This window comes from Tachysurus fulvidraco, chromosome 1 (genome assembly GCF_022655615.1).
Source record: "Tachysurus fulvidraco isolate hzauxx_2018 chromosome 1, HZAU_PFXX_2.0, whole genome shotgun sequence".
In the NCBI taxonomy this organism is placed as follows: Eukaryota; Metazoa; Chordata; class Actinopteri; order Siluriformes; family Bagridae; genus Tachysurus; species Tachysurus fulvidraco.
Window position 1 is genome coordinate 31636140 of NC_062518.1, and position 23113 is coordinate 31659252.

Consider the following 23113-nt stretch of genomic DNA (forward strand, 5'->3'; position numbering starts at 1 on the left):
AGGTTGCCATCACACAGATCCAGGGTCCTTAGTTCAAACCTGTCTGAGCAGAGTTTCACATATCCTCACCGTGTCCATTGAACTTTCGTCTGATCTCCTAAACACATCCACCTTTTTTTTTTTTTTATAAATGTGTATGAATTTATTTGTAAATGGGTCTCAGTGGTGCTGAGGTATATAATAATGTGTTTTCCCACTTCTCAGAGTTCCAGGCTCATCACAGGAAAAGCATTTGCAGTATACACACACACACACACACACACGTTACTCAATGCTCTGACTTCTGGACATATTTAAGAGTGTGATTAACGTGAATTTGTTCCCCTACTTTAATTTTTTACTGACTGATAATCAAATAACCCAAGTCTAGTGTAACAAACTGGACAAGAAGACAGTGATGGTTTATCTATGTTTAGTTTATAGTCACCTCAAGGTAAGGGTATCAGAAATGCAGCTGAATACCGAGTTCAACAAAAAAAAAAGAATAAAACAGCTCAATAAATCAACTAAGACATACAACCTTAAATGAAATTACCTAGAATGATCCAGGTAGATGAACCCTCATTAAATATTTATATTATTTCGAAGAAATATTTTGAAACAGAACTGGAGAAAGAGACTTGTTATTTTTTACAAACAGCTCATCAGCAGCACTTAAATGTGCAATGCCCCAAAATATAGATTCTAAGCACTGGGAGAGCAATTCACTAGCTTTAGTGAAATAAAAGATCAACTGCAAATTCTAGGCAAACTTATTTTTAACAATTAAGCTCCATCTGATAGTCTACTGCTGCCAAGTGGTGGATCAGCTTGGGGCCAGTTTAAAAAAAAAATGAAGGGGAAAAAAAAAGTACAGCTGTATAAAGAAAAATGACCATCATGTTGTAAATGAATAAAAAAAACAATAATTCCAATGTGTAGGAAAATCATGAACTGGGAATAAAGAAAGGAGTAAAAGTGCATTTGATGTCAGAAGCTCTGAACTCTAGGCTGCCGATATGGGTATATATACTCTTGTAAAAGGAAGGAAAAGGAGGTGGGGAAGCTATTTTCCCTTTGGTTCTATTCTCCATACACACTTTCATCACTGTAGGCAATGTAGAGGAAAAAATCCTCTTCATGATGCTCCTGAAAAGAAAGAGACATAAATATTATTACTCAAGGGTTTTTTTTGTTTGTTTGTTTTTAAGAAAAAAGCAATATATGAAAAGACCATAGGTTCTTTCTTTCATGCAAAAAAAAAGAAAAAAAAAAGAAGCAACATTTCAGGCATGGCTTACCTGGTATAACAGGCCCATAGTTGCAGAGGTAGGAGGAATGACGTTGTTTACGAAGAAGAATAGAGCGTCCTCGGCCCTTAGGTGGATTCGTTTTCGGATGAGAAAATAGAACTGGCCAACTGCAGCAAAACACAGAAATGACAGGTAATTGGGACTCTACCCTGACCAACACAAAGCGTGTGAACAAATCAGTAATATACTTCAAGTTTTTTACTACAGCATCTGGTTGTATAATCGATTCGGTCTGGCTAACGAGGGAGCCATTATTTTACAGCAGAATCAGGAGCTAAATAATGCCGACACTAATTATATCACGTGGCATGAATTGTAGCCAAGGAGGTTTCAGATTTCAATGTAAGTAAATTATACATGCAGGCTAAAGAGGTAAAAAACCTTGACTAATAGACAATCATTAACAATTTAATAGGCAATAATTTACAGCTTGTATTTTTCTCTCACTTTATTGCTGCATTGCATTGCTTACCTGTGAGATCCGAGGGGACCAGATATTTCTTCTTATCCAGATCTCCTATTCTGGCTTTGGGAGCTTTTTCAACAATAACCTAGTGCCAAAACAAAAAAAAAATCCTGAAACTTTTACACGATGTAATGATCCAGCACTGAAACAGAGGTCACATAGGTTCTGATGGGTTTTGGGAAGCCTTAATGTACAAATACAAGTAATACAGGTACTTTAGTATAGCTGATGGTACGCCATGTGATGCAACTTCTGGATAGTCTCGAGGTTTCCCATGACACAATTTATATTAAATACAGTTGCTTCAGAGAGACTTATTTATTTCTACCCCTTCCCAGTCATGTTCCTTACTCCTGTTGTTCTTATGCCCCTCTAGCAAACTACAACAGCCTTAGTTTCTTTGGCTCCTTGAAATATGTTACAGCGACATTGACATTGTGTATGATAAATGGCAATCACTGAGAAGAATGGCACTGCTGCACTGTAATTAAACAAAACAACTCTACATTTATGTGCTACCATTGTGGTCATTGTGTAACCATTTTACTTCAGTTTGCTTACAATCTCTCTTACTTCTGCTCACATGAGAGACAGCGATCGTTGGTGACTCGATGTGGCAGTGTCCAGGTGCATGACAAAGTTGAGAAAGGTTTAACTTTATGTAAATATGGAGCGACTTGGTGCAGCGACAACCAAGAGGAGTGACGACACTACAGCACACGAGATCCATTGCAAAGAGCACACACGCTTCTTTTCAATTAGCTTGAATTATATGAAGCATAAATTCACTGCTGAATTTTAGATACAAACACCAAATCTCCCTCTAGAAAGAAAATTGATTTCTTATTTAATTCCAGTTTGTCCACCCACTAACAAAATATATTACTTTGGCAAACAGTAACCGGAACTCTTACTGGTGACTTCACAATACAATGAGTGGAGACTTGCATCACACTGTATGTGTGAGTGTAGTATTTCATTCAACTTAGAAGAACATGATAAAAATGCTGACATATAAAGTCTTTTATATAAAAATCATCAAAAATAAAAAAATTAAAAAAAATCACATCATTCAGGGATTTGACCTTTTTCATTTTTCATTGTCATTTCATTTATACAAAGACTTTCTGGGGTTCTAACAAATCTTCATGACTGGATTGTGTTTTTAGTACTGTGATTCCATGATATTTTAAGCCTAGCTTATCATATATTCTAACACTCCTAGTGTCCCGTTCTAGACTTGCACAAGGTTTTAGTGTTATTCATTCCCAGGTTTATGTGCACTTATCCCAAACACACACACACACATACATATATATATATATACATATATACATATATACACACACACATACACACACACACACACACACACACACACACACACACACACACAGTTATTCTGGATACATAAACGTTAAGGTTGTCAGTAATATTATTTATTTATTTATTTATTTATTTATTATGCTGAATCTCACAGAGAATCTCCTTAACAAACCCCTTTCTATACGTGAACTTTAAAAGCTTTCATTTTCTTTGAGTGGAAACAAACTAAATCTCCCTCAGTCTCTGCTATAACATTATCATTATTTACATTTTATTAAACGCAGCAATTAACTGTAAATCTTAAAAACACGAAGAAGAAAAAAAATATACTAAGATTATTGTGTCATCGATTAGAAAGACAAAAACATTAGCATGTCACATAGCTTAGCTAGCCGCCGCCTACCTATTACAGAATAACCACACAAAACAAAAACTTCAGATAACACGAATCAAATACATACATATATATTTATATATTATACTCCCCCCCCCACAAACGTCTCATCTGTACGGATTTATCTGACTCATCAGCAAACCGAATTTTTAGGTAATCTGAACACTGACTTAATAAAAGTCCCGTTTGATGTCGCAGCTCATAGTAAAAACAAGCTGTTAGCACGATGCTAATGACTCTTGTCTCTCCTTAACTCGAAGACTGACGCAATCCTCTGTTTAATATGTCGTATATAAGAGGTATATAATATCTCATACGGATTTATTTATCCTTAAAACGCTGAAACAGAAAGCGTACGGTGTAGTTTTAATACCAAAGAGAACACCCTGTAGTTTCGATGACTCGAACAAAACCAGCTGTTAGCAAAAGCTCGGCTATTACAGATACTTACAGGAACCCTGTCTGGGTATTTCTTCCTGATTTTCTCTCCCTCTGATCGCCTCTTCTCAAAAGGATGCTCCTCTTTATACTGGAACTTCATCGCAGCTCGGTGTTACAGGCTGCAACGTGATTAAATGTCGCTTATAAACGATGATCTTTAATAGCAAAGCTGGACAGTGCGACTAGCAGCGCTGTTTTTGTGACGGTGGTTTTCCGCGGATGAATACAATAACAGCGCATGCGTCAAAACAATGTTTTCAATCGTACTTTCACAGAGACTTGTGATTTTTCATTTCGTTTTAAAGCTAAACGTTTGAAAGTGACGACTAAGCACATCGACGTAATATACATAGTGATGCTTGGGGTTTACGTTTAAGTTAACGATATAGGAACTATTTTCTCATGGCCCATATTGTAAAGCCTGACAGCGCGGAAGGGTACAGAGTTATTAGGTCGGTGTTTATGCCGTCCTCATGATCAGTGGGTGGGGAAGGAATACGTAGGGTTGCCAGTTCAGTGTGTTTACCGCGGCAGGGTTGGTTTCAAACAGGTTTTGTTTTTGGGCGAAGAAACACGAAAAACTGCTTACCGTCAGTAACACAAAATCAGGACTGGGATCTAGGAATCGACCCTGGGGCTGTGAGGTGAAACCACAATGCCACTAGAATTTTTTTTTTTTTAATTTAGACTCCACATGTTTTGTCTTTGGTATAGGTCTGCTACATTGTATACAGTGTATCTGGCAACTTTGTGGCCATGGTCAGAGGGGGAAAACAAAACCTGAACATGATTACCAATTCGATCAACAATTTCCTTTGGCCTAGATTTTGTCCACATAAGCAACTGTCCTTATCAGAAAACTGTTTTTATTTCATTTCTGCACGGCATGACCTATGCGAGAAGTGAACCATGTGTAAAAAATATGCCTTACATCTGGGGGATGGGAGAATGTTTATACAGCTGAGATCTGGCCCATACGTGGCCACTCCATAAGCCACATCACAAGCCACGTATGACACATCACAAGCCACGTATGACACGCCATAAGGCACGTATGACACATCATAAGGCACGTATGACACACCACAAGCCACTTATGACACATCACAAGCCACGTATGACACGCCATAAGGCACGTATGACATATCACAAGCCACGTATGACACATCACAAGCCACGTATGACATGCCATAGGGCACGTATGACACGCCATAAGGCGCGTATGACACACCACAAGCCACGTATGACACATCACAAGCCATGTATGACACGCCATAAGGCACGTATGACACGCCATAAGGCACGTATGACACACCACAAGCCACGTATGACATCATAAGGCATGTATGACACACCACAAGCCACGAAAGACACATCATAAGGCACGTATGACACATCACAAGCCACGTATGACACATCATAAGGCACGTATGACACACCACAAGCCATGTATGACACGCCATAAGGCACATATGACACATCACAAGCCACGTATGACACATCACAAGCCACGTATGACATCATAAGGCACGTATGACACACCACAAGCCACGTATGACACGCCACAAGCCATGTATGACACGCCATAAGACACATATGACACGCCATAAGACACGTATGACACATAATAAGCCACGTATGACACAATAAGTCACATATCACACATCATAAGGCACGTCATAAGGCATGTTTGACGCCATAAGCCACGTATGACACGCCATAAACCACGTATGACACACCACAACCCACGTATGACACGCCACAAGCCACATATGACACGCCATAAATAACGTATGACACGCCATAAACCACATATGACACACCATAAGCCACGTATCACACATCATAAGGCACGTCATAAGGCATGTATGACACACCATAAGCCAGACAATAAATGTTTTCTATTTTATAATTTATTGTGCCCCTAACCATAATAAGAATAAGTCCAAAATGTCCTATTATCTTGAACCATTAATAGTATCAGTATAAAAAGGTCATTCTTTTATTAATTGCATTTGATCAAAAGAATTGTTGCATCACCCTAATTTACATTGGTGCACATAAAACACTGTCTAAGAACATTGTCTGTCTGTGTACATTGTAAAATAAAGAGCTACTATCATAAATGACCGTCTTCATTTGTCATGTTGGGAGCAACAAATACTTGAGAAATATCGCCAGATAACAGCAATAAATAAATGGAAACTATTTTTAAGTTTTTAAAAGACAATTTGTGTAGTATAGTGAAATATTTGTATTACTCCTGCAAATACTCACTGCAAATACACTATAAATACATGTTTAAATAATGTTTTTGTTAATTGTAAATACAGAATAGAAAGAAAGGGTCATAAATACCAGCAAACCAACATTCTTCCCTCAGTTTCCACACTTTGTTGTACACAGTCTGTTGTCTCTCCCAGTTCTTATCAAGTATGCATTCAGAACTGTGTGACCTCTGGGTTTGTTTTTTTTTCACCTAAAGTAAGTAAGACCTCCCAGCAAACACCAATTTAATCAGTAAAACACTGTTTTCAGACATAAAGTTGCTGATCAAAAATAATACTTAAGATTAGTAAGTCAGTGTTCAAGTCAGTGTTCGGTATGATAAGGTATGGATTTCCACCTGATTCTCACAATCAGCTTTCTATATATAGTTCAGCCACTGAAAGAGTCAGCTCAAAACATCTAAACACTGTGTGGTGTGCTATTTACATTACCTGTGTACTCCACACCTGCATGTTCTTAGCATAGTCATATTCATTAATGTCAGTTCTGATCAAAATGGGAACTTCCCATTCATTTTAAAGATATTCCAATGTGGCCTAGTTTTATTCAGCCATGCTAGACATGGGTCTAATGCACAAATAACAGCTGCATTGAACCTAAATGTGCAGCAGTGTGGGTTGGAAGGGTTGGCTTTTGATAAGAACTTTTTTAACCATTCCTTTAAAATTCCCTCCATTTGCAAAATAGTCTCAGGTTTATTTTATGTGGATTTCTAAGTAATTTGGCTAGTATATTTTTCTGAGCATCTTGGAGATTCTACCATAGATCCTATGCAGACTTTCACTGCTGCACTTACTTCTTTTTTTTTAGGTTACAGCGTTCTTTTTTTATTTCTGTCAGAAGTCTATTAAAAATCTAGAACATGTTACTTCCTTTACTGACATACAGTCTTTTTTCTGGCACACAGAATATATAAATACATGCATATAAAATTAAGATGATTTTTGCACATTAACAAACATGTTGGCATGCTGTCTGGGATTAATCAGCATTTTCAGGTCACAGCTGAAATTCAGCACTGTACAGTCTTATCATATGGTTTAAGGTAACTAAAATTGATTAAAAATCTTTTTCCGTTTGGATACAGCTCTTTTTAGTCAGTTAAACTGGGCCACAACAAACCCAAGCTCAAATATTGGATAACTTGCAGGAAATAAATAATAATAAATAAAAAAAATTAAAAATGAATGAATAAATAAATAAATAAATAAAACAGGCAAACTTCACAATGTCATGTGTTTTATTAATCTCAGGACTGGAGTCCAAGGCAGCTGCCCTGAGACCTGAGCAGTATCTCATACTAATGAGCAGGTAAACATAAAAACAAAATAGTAGCAGTTGCTTAGCCAACTGTTCAGTACATTTATACAGACACACTTACAACACAATATTCATCCCTTGCATGTCTTTATAAATGTGTGTGAAGAACATGTTGCAATTTTTTTATTCTGAAGTTTGTACAGGAGACTTACTTCTCTGAAAGCATCCCATTAACACACTGGATGCTGTTCAGAAGAATAAAAAAAAATGAGTCAAATTGCCAACTAAAATATGTCCATTAAAAATATAAACCATTAAATACTGTCATTAAACATGGCACGTTAACAACAGTCCAATAACCTCAAAATGTGTTATGACAACATTGTATGGATCAAGAAACTAAGGACATCTAGATGTTCCACTTATTTCTATGTCCAAAATAGACATTAGACAAAAAAAAGGGGGAAGAAAAAAAAGTAAATCAAAAACACCTGTTTACACTCACTTTCATGAGTAGTAGAAACTGGGACTAAAAAATTACTGCTCAGTTTTCTCTCATGCACATAATCACAAGATGGAAAACACTGTCCATCTCCAATAACCTGAGAAATGCAGACTAATCAAGTCTGTCGTATTAAAACCATGGCACTGTATGAATAAAACAGTCTCTTCAGGGTTCTGTAACCGTGCTCACTGGATTGAGCACAGTCATCACACAGTATTCCAGAAAAAATTCAAAACTCCAGTATTGAGACGGAAAATACACAGAGGTATATTCCTTCCTTCAAGCAAGTTCGGTTTGCAGTTTCCGTTAGCAAGTTCACCTGATCACGCACTCATGCTGCTGAATGAGGGATAGGAACTGAGAGGCAGAGTCCGGATGAGGAGAAGTTTAAAAACACAACTCAGTGTCTCTCAGTGGAACAATCACCAAAGTTGATGCTGGTGCAGGTTTCGGCTAAGAACAGACCGAACATCAGCTGTGAATCTGTAGAAAGAAGTCATTTTAAAACAAACATTAAGAGTTTGGTTAGGAAAATTATGATATTTTGAAATTTCTGCTTAAATCCTCACCTTAATGCATCCAACATTGGCAGAAGGTTAAGAAGTGCTGTATCACTGGGATCACTGAACCATGATTTTATAGGTATTGCATTATCTGTGAGAACAAAAAGAAATCATTTATGGTATAAAACAGCTCTGTCAGATCTGTTCTACTATTACCATTATAGCTCTGATATTAAAGTTGTAGCAAATAGTGACTGTTAAGTTTACTATAAATAGTTGGCTAAAGAACCAGAAGGGTGGTTAAAGGGTGGGGTGAGAATTTGCTGTTTAGGTCCATCATACCATTTTACATACAGATTAGCCTCTATACAGGATCACTGTTAAAAACCCTGAACCAGCATATACTTCATCATGTCTTATTCACTGGCTACAAGGTCACAGAAAGTGATGGTGACATTTGTGTGCGGAGTATTTTAAGTCAGCAGGAAGTGAGACATCAAACTTGTCAAACATTGTTCATGTCAAAAAGCTACGTGGTCGAAATTCTGAAATCCAGTAAGTCGTTATAAAAACCATCTTTTCTTTTTTTTTAAATTAAATATATATATATATTTTTAAATTATTTCTCTCCTCTCTTCCATTCATGTTCTATACAGAGCATTGATGGAAATACCATTATGCAATGAGGTTGTCTCTAGACTCCCGTACTGTTAAAAACAATGAACTTAATGTTTTCTGATGCTTCTAATGTGCTTTATGAATTAACAAGAGCACATGTTGACCTGACAAATATGTGCATATGGAAAAACGGGTCTTAAAAATGAGAATCGTATCATTCAATCATATCATTGTTGCTATAATGTTCAGATGGGACTGACTATGTCCATAAACAATGACCTACACACTATAACCACCCACTCCACTAACCACGCACTCCCTCACTCACACTCACTTTCCCTCCCTCACTCGCTCACTCCCTCCCTCGTACACAAAAGGTGCACAATCACACAAACTCTCTCCTATATTTATATAATAGATTGATATGTTACCTGGATGACTGCGATACACTGCAGGAGAGTTGTCAAGAATTGCTATACTGGAAAGATCACCATGTATGATTGACAGGTCTTTTATATAACTACCCAGATCCATCGTGCAATGCTGTAGAAGACATACAATAAGAAAATGAACATCTCTAGTGTTGACAGCTTTAGGCATGAAATTTGGCATCAACCATTTTGTAGTGCTGTAGTTCAACACACACAGCTGTACAAAAATTCAGAGATTTCTTTCAGCTTGAAATTTAGGTGCCAGGATGGATATTGAGGAACCCGACCTCAATTTTTCAATCAAAAGATAATTCTGAATCATACAAACTGTGATGAACAAACTGTGCACCCTTATGTAAGTGGGGTCTAATTTACAGTGTTGGCCTCATTGTGGCCTTATAGTGCTTTATATAGAACTGTCTATAGTGAGCAATGAGAGTGTGAACATGGTAGCCATTTCAGTCACTCACCTGCCTGTAGTATCTGCGTTTCAAGATGCCTTTGTTGTTGTCCAGCTTATCCGCTACCGCAGATCCATAGATTTCCATGCTTGCAGTGAACACTACAAGCTCATACCACTGACTGACCACCTCCAAGAAGAAGTCCACATGGGGCCTTTTATGCACAAAGAATCTGACTGGGTGCTTCTCTATAACAACCTTAAAAAAAAGGGGAAAAAATGGCCAGATTGGAACAGTATGACAGCAGGATACATTAGGCTACTTTGAGATAAGACAGTGATTCATAGATAAAAAATAAAAAAAAAGCAGGTATTAAAGTTTTGGCAGAAATTATAAATTTAAAAAAAATCTATGCAAATCTAACTTTTGCTCAACAAACCACAGACTTTTGGGGTGCATGATTTTGAGAACAATTTATTTGGTGACCTGAACATCAGCAAGAAACCCCTGCAGCACGGGGAGAACTTTCAAACTCTGCACACAAATGATGGAGGCAAAAGGTGCGAGGCAAATATACTAACCACTAAGCCACCGTCTGGTGGCTCTGACTAGCCTACTCCCCAACAAATAACTTGCCCTAAAATGAGTTAATAAGGAAAGACACATTTGATGTCTAGAGGTAGAGGCCCAGCGCTCTACAAACTTAATCAGTTTTTTTCCTTTTTGTATGAACTTGCGTATATTTACATTACCATATATTGTGTGCGCACTCGTGTGTGTGTCCTGTGTCCTTGTCTGTTTATATTGTCTACCTGTCCTGTATATTGCTGTTTAAAAACTCGTTTACAATGTTTGTTTGTTGCTAAAGTTGCAGAGCTGTTAAACAGTTTTTCGTTGTTTAAAACAATGAATATAAAGATCTATTCTAGTATATTCTATTCTAAAACATTCTAATAGCTCCAGCTATTTTTTTTTTTTTTTGTAATCTATTTTATGAATAAGATTTTATGTACTAATATAAAGGAAGCCATTCTTTTTTCATTAGGATTACCAGAATCCTAATGAAATTTCATCTGGCTACAGGCAACAGTCTCTCAAAGTTCCCAGCTGTGTGCATGTTGTCAATGTTTCAAAGTTAAACAGTACAAAACACTACATAATGCATTTCTTACTTTAAGTATAAAGTCTGGTGGAGTCCCAGGCTTTACTGATGGTCTCAGAACCCCATCGTGATGAGAGTGAATCAATGTCTCATCGAGGTCTAAAACCAGAATCTTCCGCTTTACTGCATCTGCCAACACATGCAAACACCCACATATTGGTCAGGAACTGATGCATACTGTATATACAGACTCTTCTGCCACTGTAGGCCGTTGAAAACAGTACAGCAAAACAAAGCCTCACTTAAGATCTTCTGATGTTTGTCCAATAATGAGTCTTACATTAGAAATGATGAAGGATTTGTTTGATTGTGTTGTTTTATCGTTGCTCTTTCAGCTGATCAATACTTGTTGCATGAATTGCTGTGATTTCACTTCATTTATTCCCCAGTCACTGAAACTTGGAGAAACTATAACGAGGGAAAAAGAAAAAAAAGGTACTGCTGTGTGCCCAGTACTGAGCAGGCTTCACATGGACTGCTACACGATTCGACAGTGATACTGTGCTGTCCATATAGGGCTGGATATAATTTTGGGTCTGGTTCCTCTCAAAGTCTCTCCTTCATCATTCAGAATGTAGTGATAGTCTTTGTTTTCTGTAAATGTGCTGAGTGTTTAAACAAATAAAACTGACCTGGAAAAATGACTGTCCCTAGTTCACATGTTACTATAGAACACTGCACAGTTTGGAGTGAAAAGAGAGAGAGACAGATACTCACCAAGTCTGGTTCTAGACAACGGTGACAATGGTAAAGTGTCATATCTCACTGTCTGATATTGGATAATCTAGGATAAGGAAAAGACAAAGCAACAATAACAAGGAAACTTTCAAAACTGTAATGTAAAATTCAGTACAAAACAATATATAATACATACATAATCTTAGAAAAATAAAGGCTTCACAAATTCTAAATATTATACATTAGCTAAATATTATTAGTTTCTTAAAATGTCACAGTTGTGATCATGTCTAATGTTAGATGCCCTGTACAAATAACTGACTCAAGTAAAATGGATATATATAATTATAGAAACTACAGCTTTTATCAGTCCCCCAAAATTGACCAAACAAATCTTTAAGAGTTCTAGTTGTAACGTTTTAACTATATTCTAAAAGCACTCTGAATAGAATCTTGGTCAGAATTACAGACTAGACAAATTCAATGTCTAGATCGAATGAATTAAATCAATATCATTGCGATGTATTGCTATTAATAAAATTAATTCATTCATTAAAGAGCTCATTGAAATGAAAGACATTCAGAAAGCAATGCAATTACTCAAATCCAGAAATGTAGGCCAATAGGCATAAATCCCTTACTCAATCCATCCATCCATCCATTCATTCTTGGGATTTACTCAAAGATGATGTTAAAATTTACACAATCTTTTTGCTACTTCATCCATGTTTTCAGTTTCAGACAGGTCACCAAAATGTAAACGCTCATATATCATACAGACCAAAACAAAATGGCAATAGCCAGAATTAAGAGCCATGACCTCAGATTTCAGTGTTGGGAAAAGTCTTTACTTGTCACGTTTTCCCTCCATTTCTGAGACGTTTATACTTCTGTCCCCTGTTCCTTCCCCCTGAATTCTTCACTCTCAAGCTATATTTAGCTTTAAGGGCTGGAGAGGGTGGGAATGCAAGGGCAAACAGAAGGGGTAGCCAGGGTGAAGGGTGAATGGCATTTTAAAAGGGAGGTTTTGTTCTAGCCTATAGGGGCTGGACTCGTACTGAACGCGCTTACACCAGGTCTGTGAGCCAAGCTGACCCCATCAGATGTTGGGCTGACTGTAACATGACTGCAACCCCTGCTTAGAAGTGGCCAGCATTTCTGTATTTATTAAAGCTTTACTGCAGAGGGGGTTTCAAAACAAAAACATGCACTTATATGTTTGAGTCATGGCAGAAAGAATACTGTGTTTCTAAGCTTTTGTAAATCGCCTTAAGAATCCTGTATGGGGAGCGTAGAGTCAAAATCAACAGGAAGTGTATAGGTCATATCCCACTTGAAAGGAGTCTATTAATAAGGTGACTGTCGAAGTCACAGTCAGAGTGAACAAACATGAGAGTGTAAAGAGACCAAATGGGAGTGAAAGATTCTGGTATGTAAGAGGTAGCCTGATTTATTTTTTTTCTTGCTGAACAGGTAAAGCGATTATTTCAGAAGGGATTCAGTGGTAAGCAAATGCACAGCAGTCTGTCAGTTCATTCATTCACACTGGAGCTTCTGTATAGTCATCTGGTTGATAGACTGTTTCAGCTAATGGCTAACAGTGTTTGTGTACCTTTAAGGGCAAAATTCTTAAAACGTTGTACAGCTTTAGGCATAAAACAACATTTGATGGAGTGGACATAGGTGCTTTATAATTGTGATCTAAAAGACAAGCCATAAACATACGTTTATGTTTATACGTAAGCATATGTAAGGGCAACGGTAGACTGCAATTTACACACAGATTAACACAAACTAATTGTTACAACATAGAAAACTTTTGAAATGTCGAAGAACTACAGATTTAATACTGTATTTAATTACAATTTCTTAATTATTACAATCTGTGTATTATGGGATATGGATCGTGTTGTTGTTGACTCAGGTTGCTGGCGTGTGTGTTTGAATCACACCTCCTTTAACTCATGCACAGTTCACCTCATCTTCAGCAGCTTCTGACCTGCACATAATAAGCTCTAATAAGCTCTTTAGCATAGACCAAGATAGGGTTAAAGTGATGATGTGGTACGTTAACACTGTTAGCCAGTTTTAAAAAAAAAAGGACTAAACACACTATTGCTGTGGTTCAGCTGTGGTTTTTCGTACTGCCTCGTTTTCCTGGAGATGACAAAACTGTGCTTTTAGAACACATCTAATAACATAACCAACATGCCATTTACAAGGGTCCATGTAGCCTAAACACTAGACTTGTGACTTCTTACATTTATCACAAAGTGAAAATCATAAGACAACTATGAAAGTTATCCGTGTTACACTTTTTTTTTATATCTTATTAACCTGGTCACTTAATCCCAAGCTTATTAACTGAAAAACTAATTGGGTCTATAGATAATAGACCTAATTGTGTTCTGTCTCAAAAGGTCCATTTAACAATTAAGAGGTTGTGTCTTGATGTCCCTCTTCTAAATGACGCTTATGTAACAGCTAACAAATATTTTAGATTGAATAATTACTTGCACGTGATGTGAATTGACAATTAAACTCTGTGAAGCCTCTCTAAAAAGGTCTTGTGTGAATTTGTCTCAGCTCCAGTTAGATGCAACAATTGTAATTGTACGCTTTAAAAGTGGGCGGGGCTTGTGGTTCTAGCCAATCAGCACAGAGATATGCTTTAACACGCTTAATAGCAGACGGAATGTTACAATTAACAAAACTCGCCCGACACGTTGGCGCAATTTTAGAATAAATGAATCGCCGTGTGAACTTTTCACCCCCGTTTGTGAACTTTTGTACATTTTCTTCCAAGTCTTGTTTAGTGTAATCCTATAAACAGCCACGAAAAGGAATCGCTCTCGATGTTTTTTTAAGCGAAATGTAGGTTTACTCACCGTTCTTAAGGGTTTCCTGAGGATATACAAGAATAAACTCCATAATTTGGACGTCAAGCCGAAGAAAGTGCGGACACAGAACAAACACCGACGAGTCTTTAGCATGTCCACCATAACACCGACAAGTTGTTTACAAAAAAATAAAACACCCTACAAGTCACTTTGTGTGGTCAATCAAACCTTATGAGATCCACAAAAAGTCTGTGGACATCAATCGCCTTTCATATTGCACTTATTACTGCTTTAAACCCGGTAAAAGCCTTTAAAGACTATAAGTGAAAGTGTGCGGTTTCTCTGCAGAGAGAAAGCAGGGTTTTGTCCACAGCTCAATGAACCAAACTAAACATCTCTCTGTGCAGCGATGTGACTCTGAACCGACACTCAGGGGTGACATGAGATCCGACACACAACCAGAACACAAACGAGCTCAACGCCGTGGCGATAAACGCGGTGTTTTTTCCCTCCTCACCACTGAAGGGTGCAGCTAATTTAATATAGAGTCAGTGCTGAGATACGGTTCACACCAAACCCGGAACAGAGCTGCACAACCGTCAAACCTGCGTCACTTCCGGAAAGCCTCAAGACTTCGCTTCGGAATTTTGTGTGTGTGTATATGAGACTCTCTGACAAAAGTCTTTTTGCCTATCCATGTTGTAGGAACAACAAATAATAACTTGACTTCTAGTTGATCATTTGGAATCAGAAGTGGTTTATATGAAAGGCAAAGGCCTCTAGATTATGCTTATTTTACCAAAATGATATCTTATCATGCCTTGATTTTTAATTATTTAATTAGGACAGAAAGGTCAGACTTTGCTTAGACAAAAGTCTCGTCACATCTTTAAAGGATTCAACCAATCACAGATTAGAGCATCACCTGTGACAAATACTGTAATTAACACATTCCCAGGTGTGTAGAAGAAGAACCCCAACACACCCAACCTTCATTTGAAATGCATCCTGACCTCTGATTGCATGTCAAAGATTCAACCACAGACCAAAGTGCTGATCATCAAGAGCCTGAAAACCAAGTCTCCTGCTACATCTTTAATGAATCTAAACGTCAAGTGGAGAGGATAAGAAAAAGACAGTGTGAAGAAAGACAGACTCCTTTAGACAACTGTTCAAGAGGACCATTTGTTGGTTCGACAGTCCAGGGCCAGCCCTTTTTCAACTGCAGCAGAGCTACATAACAACTGGTCACCAGAAACCCCTGTATCTACAAGAGCAGTTTGTTGAATTCTCTCATGCAGTGGTCTCAATGGCCAAATTAGTGCTCAGAAACCAGCATTAAACAGAAGACAACTAAAAAACCGTGTTGCATTTGCCAAGGCCCACAGCTTGCAGGAAGGACTGTGGAAAAATGGCAGAAGGTTGATTTTTCCGATGAATCATCTATTGAACTGCATCCTAATCATCAGAATACTGCAGAAGACCTATTGGAACCCGCACTGACTTAAGATTCACACAGAAATCAGTCACGTTCGGTGGAGGAAAACTCATGTTTGGGGTTATGTGTATTCAGTATGGGGGCGTGCGAGAGATCTTCAGAGTGGATGGCAACATCAACAGCCTGAGGTATCAAGACATTCTTGCTGCCCATTACATTCCAAACCACAGTAGAGGGCAAATTCTTCAGCAGGATGGTGCTCCTTCTCATACTTCAGCCTCCACATAAAAGTTCCTGAAAGCAAAGAAGGTCAAGATGCTCCAGGATTGGCCAGCCCAGTCACCAGACATGAACATTATTGAGAAAACTCTGAAACCAAACAATCTTGATGAACTCTGGGAGTCCTGCAAGAATGCTTTCTTTGCCATTCCAGATGACTTTATTAATAAGTTATGAATCATTGACGTATGTATGTGTGTGTGTGTGTGTGTGTGTGTGTGTGTGTGTGTATTCAACAAAGGTCACAAAATGGTTCAGTGTACCTCTCTGACCATTTTTTATCTACAAACAAAATTAATGTTTTATTTTAAATTATAGTAATAAAATTAAATAAAGAACATTATCTTTACATAAATAAAATAGTTATCACTGAAATCAAAGATAATATCCAAAAAATTACATATTACAAAATTTCAATAGTTTACTTCAGAATTTTAGGTGTATATGTACAATATTTCCATATATATCTGGACACAGGCACAGTTTTCATACTTTTGGCTATGTATGCCACCAGAATAAACTGAAAAAACCAAGATGCAATAAACACCATTGACACAGTGCCACTGGAATCCATGCATGCCCATGCCATTACACTGCCTCCAGTATGTTTTACAGATTATGTTGTATGCTTTGGATCATGAGCTTTTCCAAACCTTCTCCATAGTTTTCCCATCATTCTGGTCGAGGTTGACCTTAGTTTCATCTGTCCAAGAATGCTTTTCTAGATGTTTTTTTGGGAAAGTCTAATTTTCCAAAAAATGTGCCTTGTGGTAAACCCTCTGTATTTGCTCTCGTGAAGTCTTCTTTTGATTGTAGACTTTGACAATGACACACCTACCTCCTGGAGAGTGTCCTTCACTTGGCTGGATGTTGTGAATGGGTTTTGCTTTACCATGGAGAGGATCCTGAGATCATCTACTACTGTTGTCTTCTGTGGACAGGCAGGCCTTTTTATGTTGCTGAGCTCAGAATGTACCATACTGTTGATCTGGCCACTCCTAACATCCTGCTATTTCTCTGATGGATTTGTTTTGTTTTTGAAGCCTAATGATGGCCTGTTTGACTTGCATGGAGAGCTCCTTTGAACGCATGACATAGGTTCACAGCAACAGATTTCAAGTGCAAATACCACACTTAGAATCAACTCCAGACCTTTTACCTGCTTAATTGATAAAGAAATAATGAAGGAATAGCATACACCTGTCCATGCAACAGCTTTTGATTCAATTGTCCAATTACTTTTGGTCCATTTAAAAAGCTGGGGTGGCTACTCTCAAGAGCTGTAATTCCCAAACCCTTCCTCCAATTTGGATTTAAATACCATCAAATTAAACCTGGGAGACTTTACTTCCACCCACTATACCTATGTAACTATAACTTGAATATGTTTTTGTAAATACCTAAAGAAAAACAAAAATTGTGCCTGTGTCCAAATATATATGGACCTAACTGTATATATATTCAAGAGTAGAAAAAAGTGTACTCCTATTTGACCATTTTATCTGCAAACAAAATTGCAATAGCTTTTTAAGACAAAAAGCACAGAAATCAAAGTAATATGTAAACTATTGCTATATGTAAAATATAAAACTGAAGAAAAAAAAATCTAAAAATAACATTTATTTAGATGTGTATTATTTGCAATGTGTAGTTTTTAGTCAGCAAATGATTTAAATGACTGGCCAAGCTTTTATCAATGTAGGTCAAATAACAAAAATATTACACAAGTAATTTAGTATTCAGGATTATTTTATTTATTTGTTTATTTATTTTTTATTAAAAAATAATTAGGAAACCTTAGAATGTTCCTAACATTGTTCAAAAGGGACCTTTTAGACATCAAGGTCATCATCTGGGTCTTCTTCATCAAAATCATCATTGGCATCTGGTTCATACATAACACGACCAGAACCTTGGCCTTGCCTCAAGAGAGCAGACTTTCTGTTTAAAGAAAGCAAAAAAACAGAAATAACTCTCAAACATTTATAATATTGACTTATTACATATCATACACATGCAAGAATTCATACACTGAATTCTTTTTAACAACACTAAATAACATTCTATTTCGACACCACCTAATAAAGTTCATATAGAAATATGGGCATACATGGGAAATATGGGAACTTGATGTTTGCACCAGTATTGGATTTTACTCTCCTCCTAACACTTGAAAAACCCAAATTAAAAATATCAGAATAGCAAGATAGTTAGAACCTCCATTATTGATTCAGCTTACTTTTTTTCACTGAAGACAAAGGGTAGAGCAACTTTTTCCTTTGCCTCTCTTTCTACCTCAGACAAACGAAGATTAAAAGTCAAATTTGACACTGGATCCACCTGAAAAAGAAAGAAGAAAGAGGGTGTACACTGCAAACCATGCAAACACAGGGTGTATGTATGCTATATGACCAAAAGTATGTGGACATCTAATCTTCACACTAATTTGTAGATCTTCTTTAAACTGTTGCCACAAAGTCCGAAGCAGACAATTGTATAGAAAGTGCTTGATTGCTGTAAAGTTAAGAATTTCCTTCACTGTTACTAAGAGGCCTAAATCTGATCCAGCATTACCATGCCACTGTTCATAGAGCAAGCTCCACAAAAACATCACTGGCCAAGGTTGAATTGCAAAAACTTGAATGTCCAGCACAGAGCTTGACCTCAACCCCATTGAACATACTTCTGTGAACTGGAACAGTAACTGAACCCCAGTATTCCTCACATCATTACCTGACTCAATAATGAGGCTGAATGAATACAAATCCCCAAAGACACTCCAAAATCTAGTGGAAATCCTTCCCAAAAAAGTGTATGTAATTATAACAGCAAAGGCAGACTACATGTGAAATATACAAGTAGCACATTTGGGTGTGATGGTCAGGTTTCCACAAAGTTTTGGCCATATAGTGTATACAGTGTACATATGTTAGAGTTCTTCTTTAGAAACAAATACTGATGAATTCACCTCAGACTCAATGTGCAGGTCTGTTTGAACATTTCCAAACTGGTTGGGTTTAGTCTCTATTGATAATGTCAAGTCCTCCGTTAAACTGAAAAACTCCTCCTTTAAAACAAATGAAGTTTTTATCACTTTTAAATACAAAACTGATACCACCAAACAACTGACATGATCAATCTTCTCTATTGTTTAACCTTTATTACCTTCTGCATAACCTTTCCAGATTTTTTACGATGTGTTGTGTTGGCCACAGCATAGCGTGCATTGTTCACAGGTGTAACAGAAATTACAGTGCTGGCTAAGTGGCTTAGAGCTCCCATAACACCTTGCTGATGAAGATCCATGTGTAGTAGACCAAAAATCATCCTTACAGAGCTGCCTGCTTGTCAAGCAGAAAAATATGTGTGTCAGCTGACATCATAGTCTATAATTGGGCAACGATTAAGACTTTGGGATAGACAGAAGAAGGTCAGGGTTTCAAGCCCTATCACTGCCAATCTGCTAATGTTGGGCCTCTGAGCAACCCACTCTGCTCCAATGCTGCTGTAACATGGCTGACCCTGTGCTCAGGACATCACAAACTACATTTAGCATGTGTCCATAAGACCTTAATAATTTATCCATCTAACAGTCTTTCACATATATGCTGCATTGCACATAATCTAATCTAATGAAGTTAAAGATGAATCATTGGGATTAAAGATTAACTTTTGAGACGACAGACCTTTCCTGAGCTTCTGAAGTTCTTGACAGACAGCAACAGGGTCATGATGTCTTACTACGAAAGACAACGAGTCAATGACGAGAACTGAAGCTTTGGCATGTTGAGTCTCCTGAAGTAGCTTTGTGATGTCTGTTGCACTGAAGTGCTTCACTGTGAACAACGACTGCCTGGTCCAGCCAAGAGGATCGCTGTATGCATTGTGAAAGTGAAACCTATAAAAAGAAAAACGTTAATAGCTTAACAGCAAGTCTCATGTGACTGCTCACTGTTTTGTGCTGACAAAATACCATATACTACATACAAAATTAACTTCATATTACCTGCAAGAAGAAAAATCAACATGACTATTTAAAGCCTTGATAATTGACTCACAGATTCAAGCAACTGCTGTCCAGTTTGGCAGAAAAATCATGCTCGGGAACTTCAAACCCCAACACATGAACAGCTTCCCCCCTTAAAAATGAAACAGAAAGTATATTTAACTTTTAGATTGTACAAAATGTAATGATTTTGAGTATCAGTAAGTATAGAAAAGACTATGCATAAATACATTAAGGAAAAAAAATTAACTTTTTCTAAACTTTTTTTTTTGTACGAACATCTTTAGAGAAAAAGGCGGCTATATATCGCTCTATATATATATATATATATATATATATATATAAATATATATATATATATATATATATAAACACATATGTGTGTGTGAACTCATAGCAAATTATTACATCACAAGGTCTCAATTATGGCACAAAAAAAACCCTTACATCCCTGACGGTGACGTGTTATGGAAGTGTTTCATTTACATTAGTGGAAAAGTATTAAACCAAACGGAGTTCACAGGTCACTAATATATATCCTGCTTATATCTACAGCTTGGGATGTAAAGAAATCCCATTTTCAATTTCCTCCCACCATTAGGTTTGCTTTTCCTACGGCTACTTGGGTGTGTCTGGTTGTGTTTGTGTTTACTAACAATGTTTAAGATTGTAGTGAAAATGTATCATTTCATTTATTTTCAACCCTGTATTAAAGCCTACTACCTCTTTAAGGCGCAGTTTATGTAATACTTAAGCAGGGGTCGTCCAGAATAATACACAGAGTCTGAAAAAGAAAAACAACACACAAGAGTTTGAGGTAAATGTGTGTAAAGGTTTTTGATGTAACAGGGAAAATAGTTGTGGGGCTGATATTCATATTATCACCTCGAATAATAACAAATCCTCCCGGTTCAGTTCCCTGCAATACCTCTGACAGCATTATGTCTAAAAGTGAATAAACTTAGCTTTAGCCTGCAGGTCTGGATCAACTGGATTTGAACCAAAATGAACAGCATGTTGTTTTCGTGTTCTTCGATTACACACTGACGCGTTGAGATGTTATTTTATTCTGCATAGCGCCCCCTGGTATACTGGCGTTTAAAGTGTTTTCACACCATATAAGAGACAGACATGGCTCCATTGTGCTTTATCACTCTCTTTTTTTTTCTTTTTTTTTTTTTTACATTTTAGTTCAAGTGCTTTTATTCCCTGTGGCTACAAAATCAAAGTGTATTTAGATTTGTTTGTATGTTTGTTTGTTTGATTTCCCCCTAATTTCCCCCAATTTCCCCCATTTGGTATGGGCCAACATACAACAGGACAATAAGATAAGATATCCTTTATTCGTCTTATCTTATTGTCCTGTTGTACGTTGGCCACCAACTGGAAATGATGAGGGACACATATTTTTTTTTTAGCTGTTGCTAATACAGTGTAACACATTTGTGCTATTCACCACATGCTCATGAAGGTAACAGTGATGCACTGACACGTGTTATGGATGTGTTCTAGAAGTGTGCACGACCCATGCAGTAAACAAATGACGGCCTGAGCTTATAGAAGTTCATGTCCATGACTTTTTTGTTTATTTTTTATTGCATAACAACATCAAACACAAAATACACATTTTGTTCAATACCACATGAACAAGAGGTATCAGTCACATAGGTTACCAGAGAAGAAAGACATTTTTTTAAATATTACATGTTTTCTGAGCTTTTTTTTTTTCTTTTTTTTTACTTTTTCCAAAGGAGTACTGTATAACTTGAAATCATTCATAAAATGGGACAGATTTGGTTTACAATGGGCCCACTTTGTTTTGTGTATATGGCATATACCTAATACAATAAATAGCTGTATAATATATTGTTCATTACTTTCCAAATTATCTCTCTCAAAATAAAAAAAACACATCAAATACACCAATTTCTACCACACAACCCAATTTTCTACTAATATAATTTTCCACGTCTTTCCAAAAAAGTCTGTGCTTTATCACTCTCTTTGTTGTGAAGTAACAGAAAAGAATAATACAACATATTTAGGAAATTGGAAAATTTTATTTTTATATATAACCAATTATAATCAGTTTTGGTGTTATAAGTTCATGTTATGACAACAATTAAAAATTTCAAGAATTGTCATTAAAGGTGAGATACAAAAAATAGTAAGTTAAAAAACATTATATCTTTAACCAAAAAAAAAACCAAATTTTTCATTGAAGATAATGAAATGGTTCCTAAAAAAAAAGATGGGTCGAGGAAATGCTCATTGAATAAAAAGCTTAATTGTTGAAAGAACATTTTTAATACGTCAATAAAAATATAATTTTTAATATTATTATTTTATTATTATTCAATCCACTAACTTGGTTAGAAAAGGCATGTCCCAAAAGTGTTGATATAGAAGATTTCACTGTTTGAATCACTCCACTATATTTTTCATAAATATCGTGATCGGGGAGGATCAGTGTTCAAGCCCCAGCACTAAGCTGACACTAATGAGACCTTGAGCATGACCCTTAACCTTCTCTGCTCATGTGTATCATGGCTGACCCTGTACTCTGACACAAACTGTTAAAGGTTAATACATCCCATAATATTTTGCTCTATTACATCAGACCAAATGCACATTATCATCTAGTGCTTGAACAGTAGCAATGTTAATCCCTCTCCACTGCTTCTCTCTTTCTACCTATACCGAGGCATCCAGAAGTTGTACCAGCTCCGATTGTCTTTCATGTGATGAAGATTTTGGACCTCCACTGAGACGAGGCCGACCCTG

At 36.9% G+C, this 23113-nt stretch overlaps 3 protein-coding genes across 4 annotated transcripts; all 3 read right to left on the reverse strand.

Annotated features, from left to right (window-relative positions):
* Positions 1-398: 398 nt before the first annotated feature.
* gabarapb (GABA(A) receptor-associated protein b) lies at positions 399-4151 on the reverse strand. Its single transcript, XM_027169186.2, has 4 exons — positions 3930-4151; positions 1765-1843; positions 1281-1399; positions 399-1128 (listed from the first exon to the last, which is right to left on the reverse strand). The coding sequence occupies exons 1-4, from the start codon at positions 4017-4019 to the stop codon at positions 1063-1065; spliced, it is 354 nt and encodes a 117-aa protein (XP_027024987.1). The 5' UTR covers positions 4020-4151; the 3' UTR covers positions 399-1062.
* Positions 4152-7430: 3279 nt separating this feature from the next.
* Positions 7431-15404, reverse strand: ctdnep1b (CTD nuclear envelope phosphatase 1b). Its single transcript, XM_027169556.2, has 7 exons — positions 14655-15404; positions 11806-11872; positions 11099-11217; positions 9996-10184; positions 9526-9637; positions 8543-8627; positions 7431-8456 (listed from the first exon to the last, which is right to left on the reverse strand). Exons 1-7 carry the CDS (start codon positions 14766-14768, stop codon positions 8396-8398), a joined length of 747 nt encoding a protein of 248 aa, XP_027025357.1. The 5' UTR covers positions 14769-15404; the 3' UTR covers positions 7431-8395.
* A 2650-nt stretch (positions 15405-18054) lies between these two features.
* Positions 18055-21393, reverse strand: elp5 (elongator acetyltransferase complex subunit 5). 2 transcript variants are annotated; one of them, XM_027169078.2, is made up of 8 exons: positions 21215-21393; positions 21053-21113; positions 20382-20462; positions 20010-20221; positions 19489-19667; positions 19292-19390; positions 18563-18663; positions 18055-18264 (listed from the first exon to the last, which is right to left on the reverse strand). In XM_027169078.2, the coding sequence occupies exons 1-8, from the start codon at positions 21267-21269 to the stop codon at positions 18156-18158; spliced, it is 897 nt and encodes a 298-aa protein (XP_027024879.1). In that variant the 5' UTR covers positions 21270-21393; the 3' UTR covers positions 18055-18155. The 2 variants fall into 2 exon arrangements, with proteins under 2 accessions (XP_027024879.1, XP_027024880.1); XM_027169079.2 differs by having other exon boundaries at positions 19489-19664; positions 21215-21390.
* Positions 21394-23113: the final 1720 nt, after the last annotated feature.

Bases quoted from the DNA above. Each gene is read 5' to 3' on its own strand.
- gabarapb (XM_027169186.2), bottom strand. From the start codon at position 4,019: ATGAAGTTCCAGTATAAAGAGGAGCATCCTTTTGAGAAGAGGCGATCA. The intron at 1,400-1,764 runs GTAAGCAATGCA...GTTTTGCTGCAG, and splicing joins GGTCCCCTCGGATCTCACAG to TTGGCCAGTTCTATTTTCTC. The intron at 1,129-1,280 runs GTAAGCCATGCC...CTTTCTTTTCAG, and splicing joins CTATGGGCCTGTTATACCAG to GAGCATCATGAAGAGGATTT.
- ctdnep1b (XM_027169556.2), bottom strand. From the start codon at position 14,768: ATGGTGGACATGCTAAAGACTCGTCGGTGTTTGTTCTGTGTCCGCACT. The intron at 11,873-14,654 runs GTGAGTAAACCT...TCCTTATCCTAG, and splicing joins TCAGGAAACCCTTAAGAACG to ATTATCCAATATCAGACAGT. The intron at 11,218-11,805 runs GTGAGTATCTGT...ATGTGTTGGCAG, and splicing joins GTTGTCTAGAACCAGACTTG to ATGCAGTAAAGCGGAAGATT.
- elp5 (XM_027169078.2), bottom strand. From the start codon at position 21,269: ATGCTGTCAGAGGTATTGCAGGGAACTGAACCGGGAGGATTTGTTATT. The intron at 19,668-20,009 runs GTCTGTCGTCTC...CTGCTTGACAAG, and splicing joins ACTTCAGAAGCTCAGGAAAG to CAGGCAGCTCTGTAAGGATG. The intron at 18,265-18,562 runs GTAAGCTGAATC...TTCTTTAAACAG, and splicing joins TTTGTCTTCAGTGAAAAAAA to AAAGTCTGCTCTCTTGAGGC.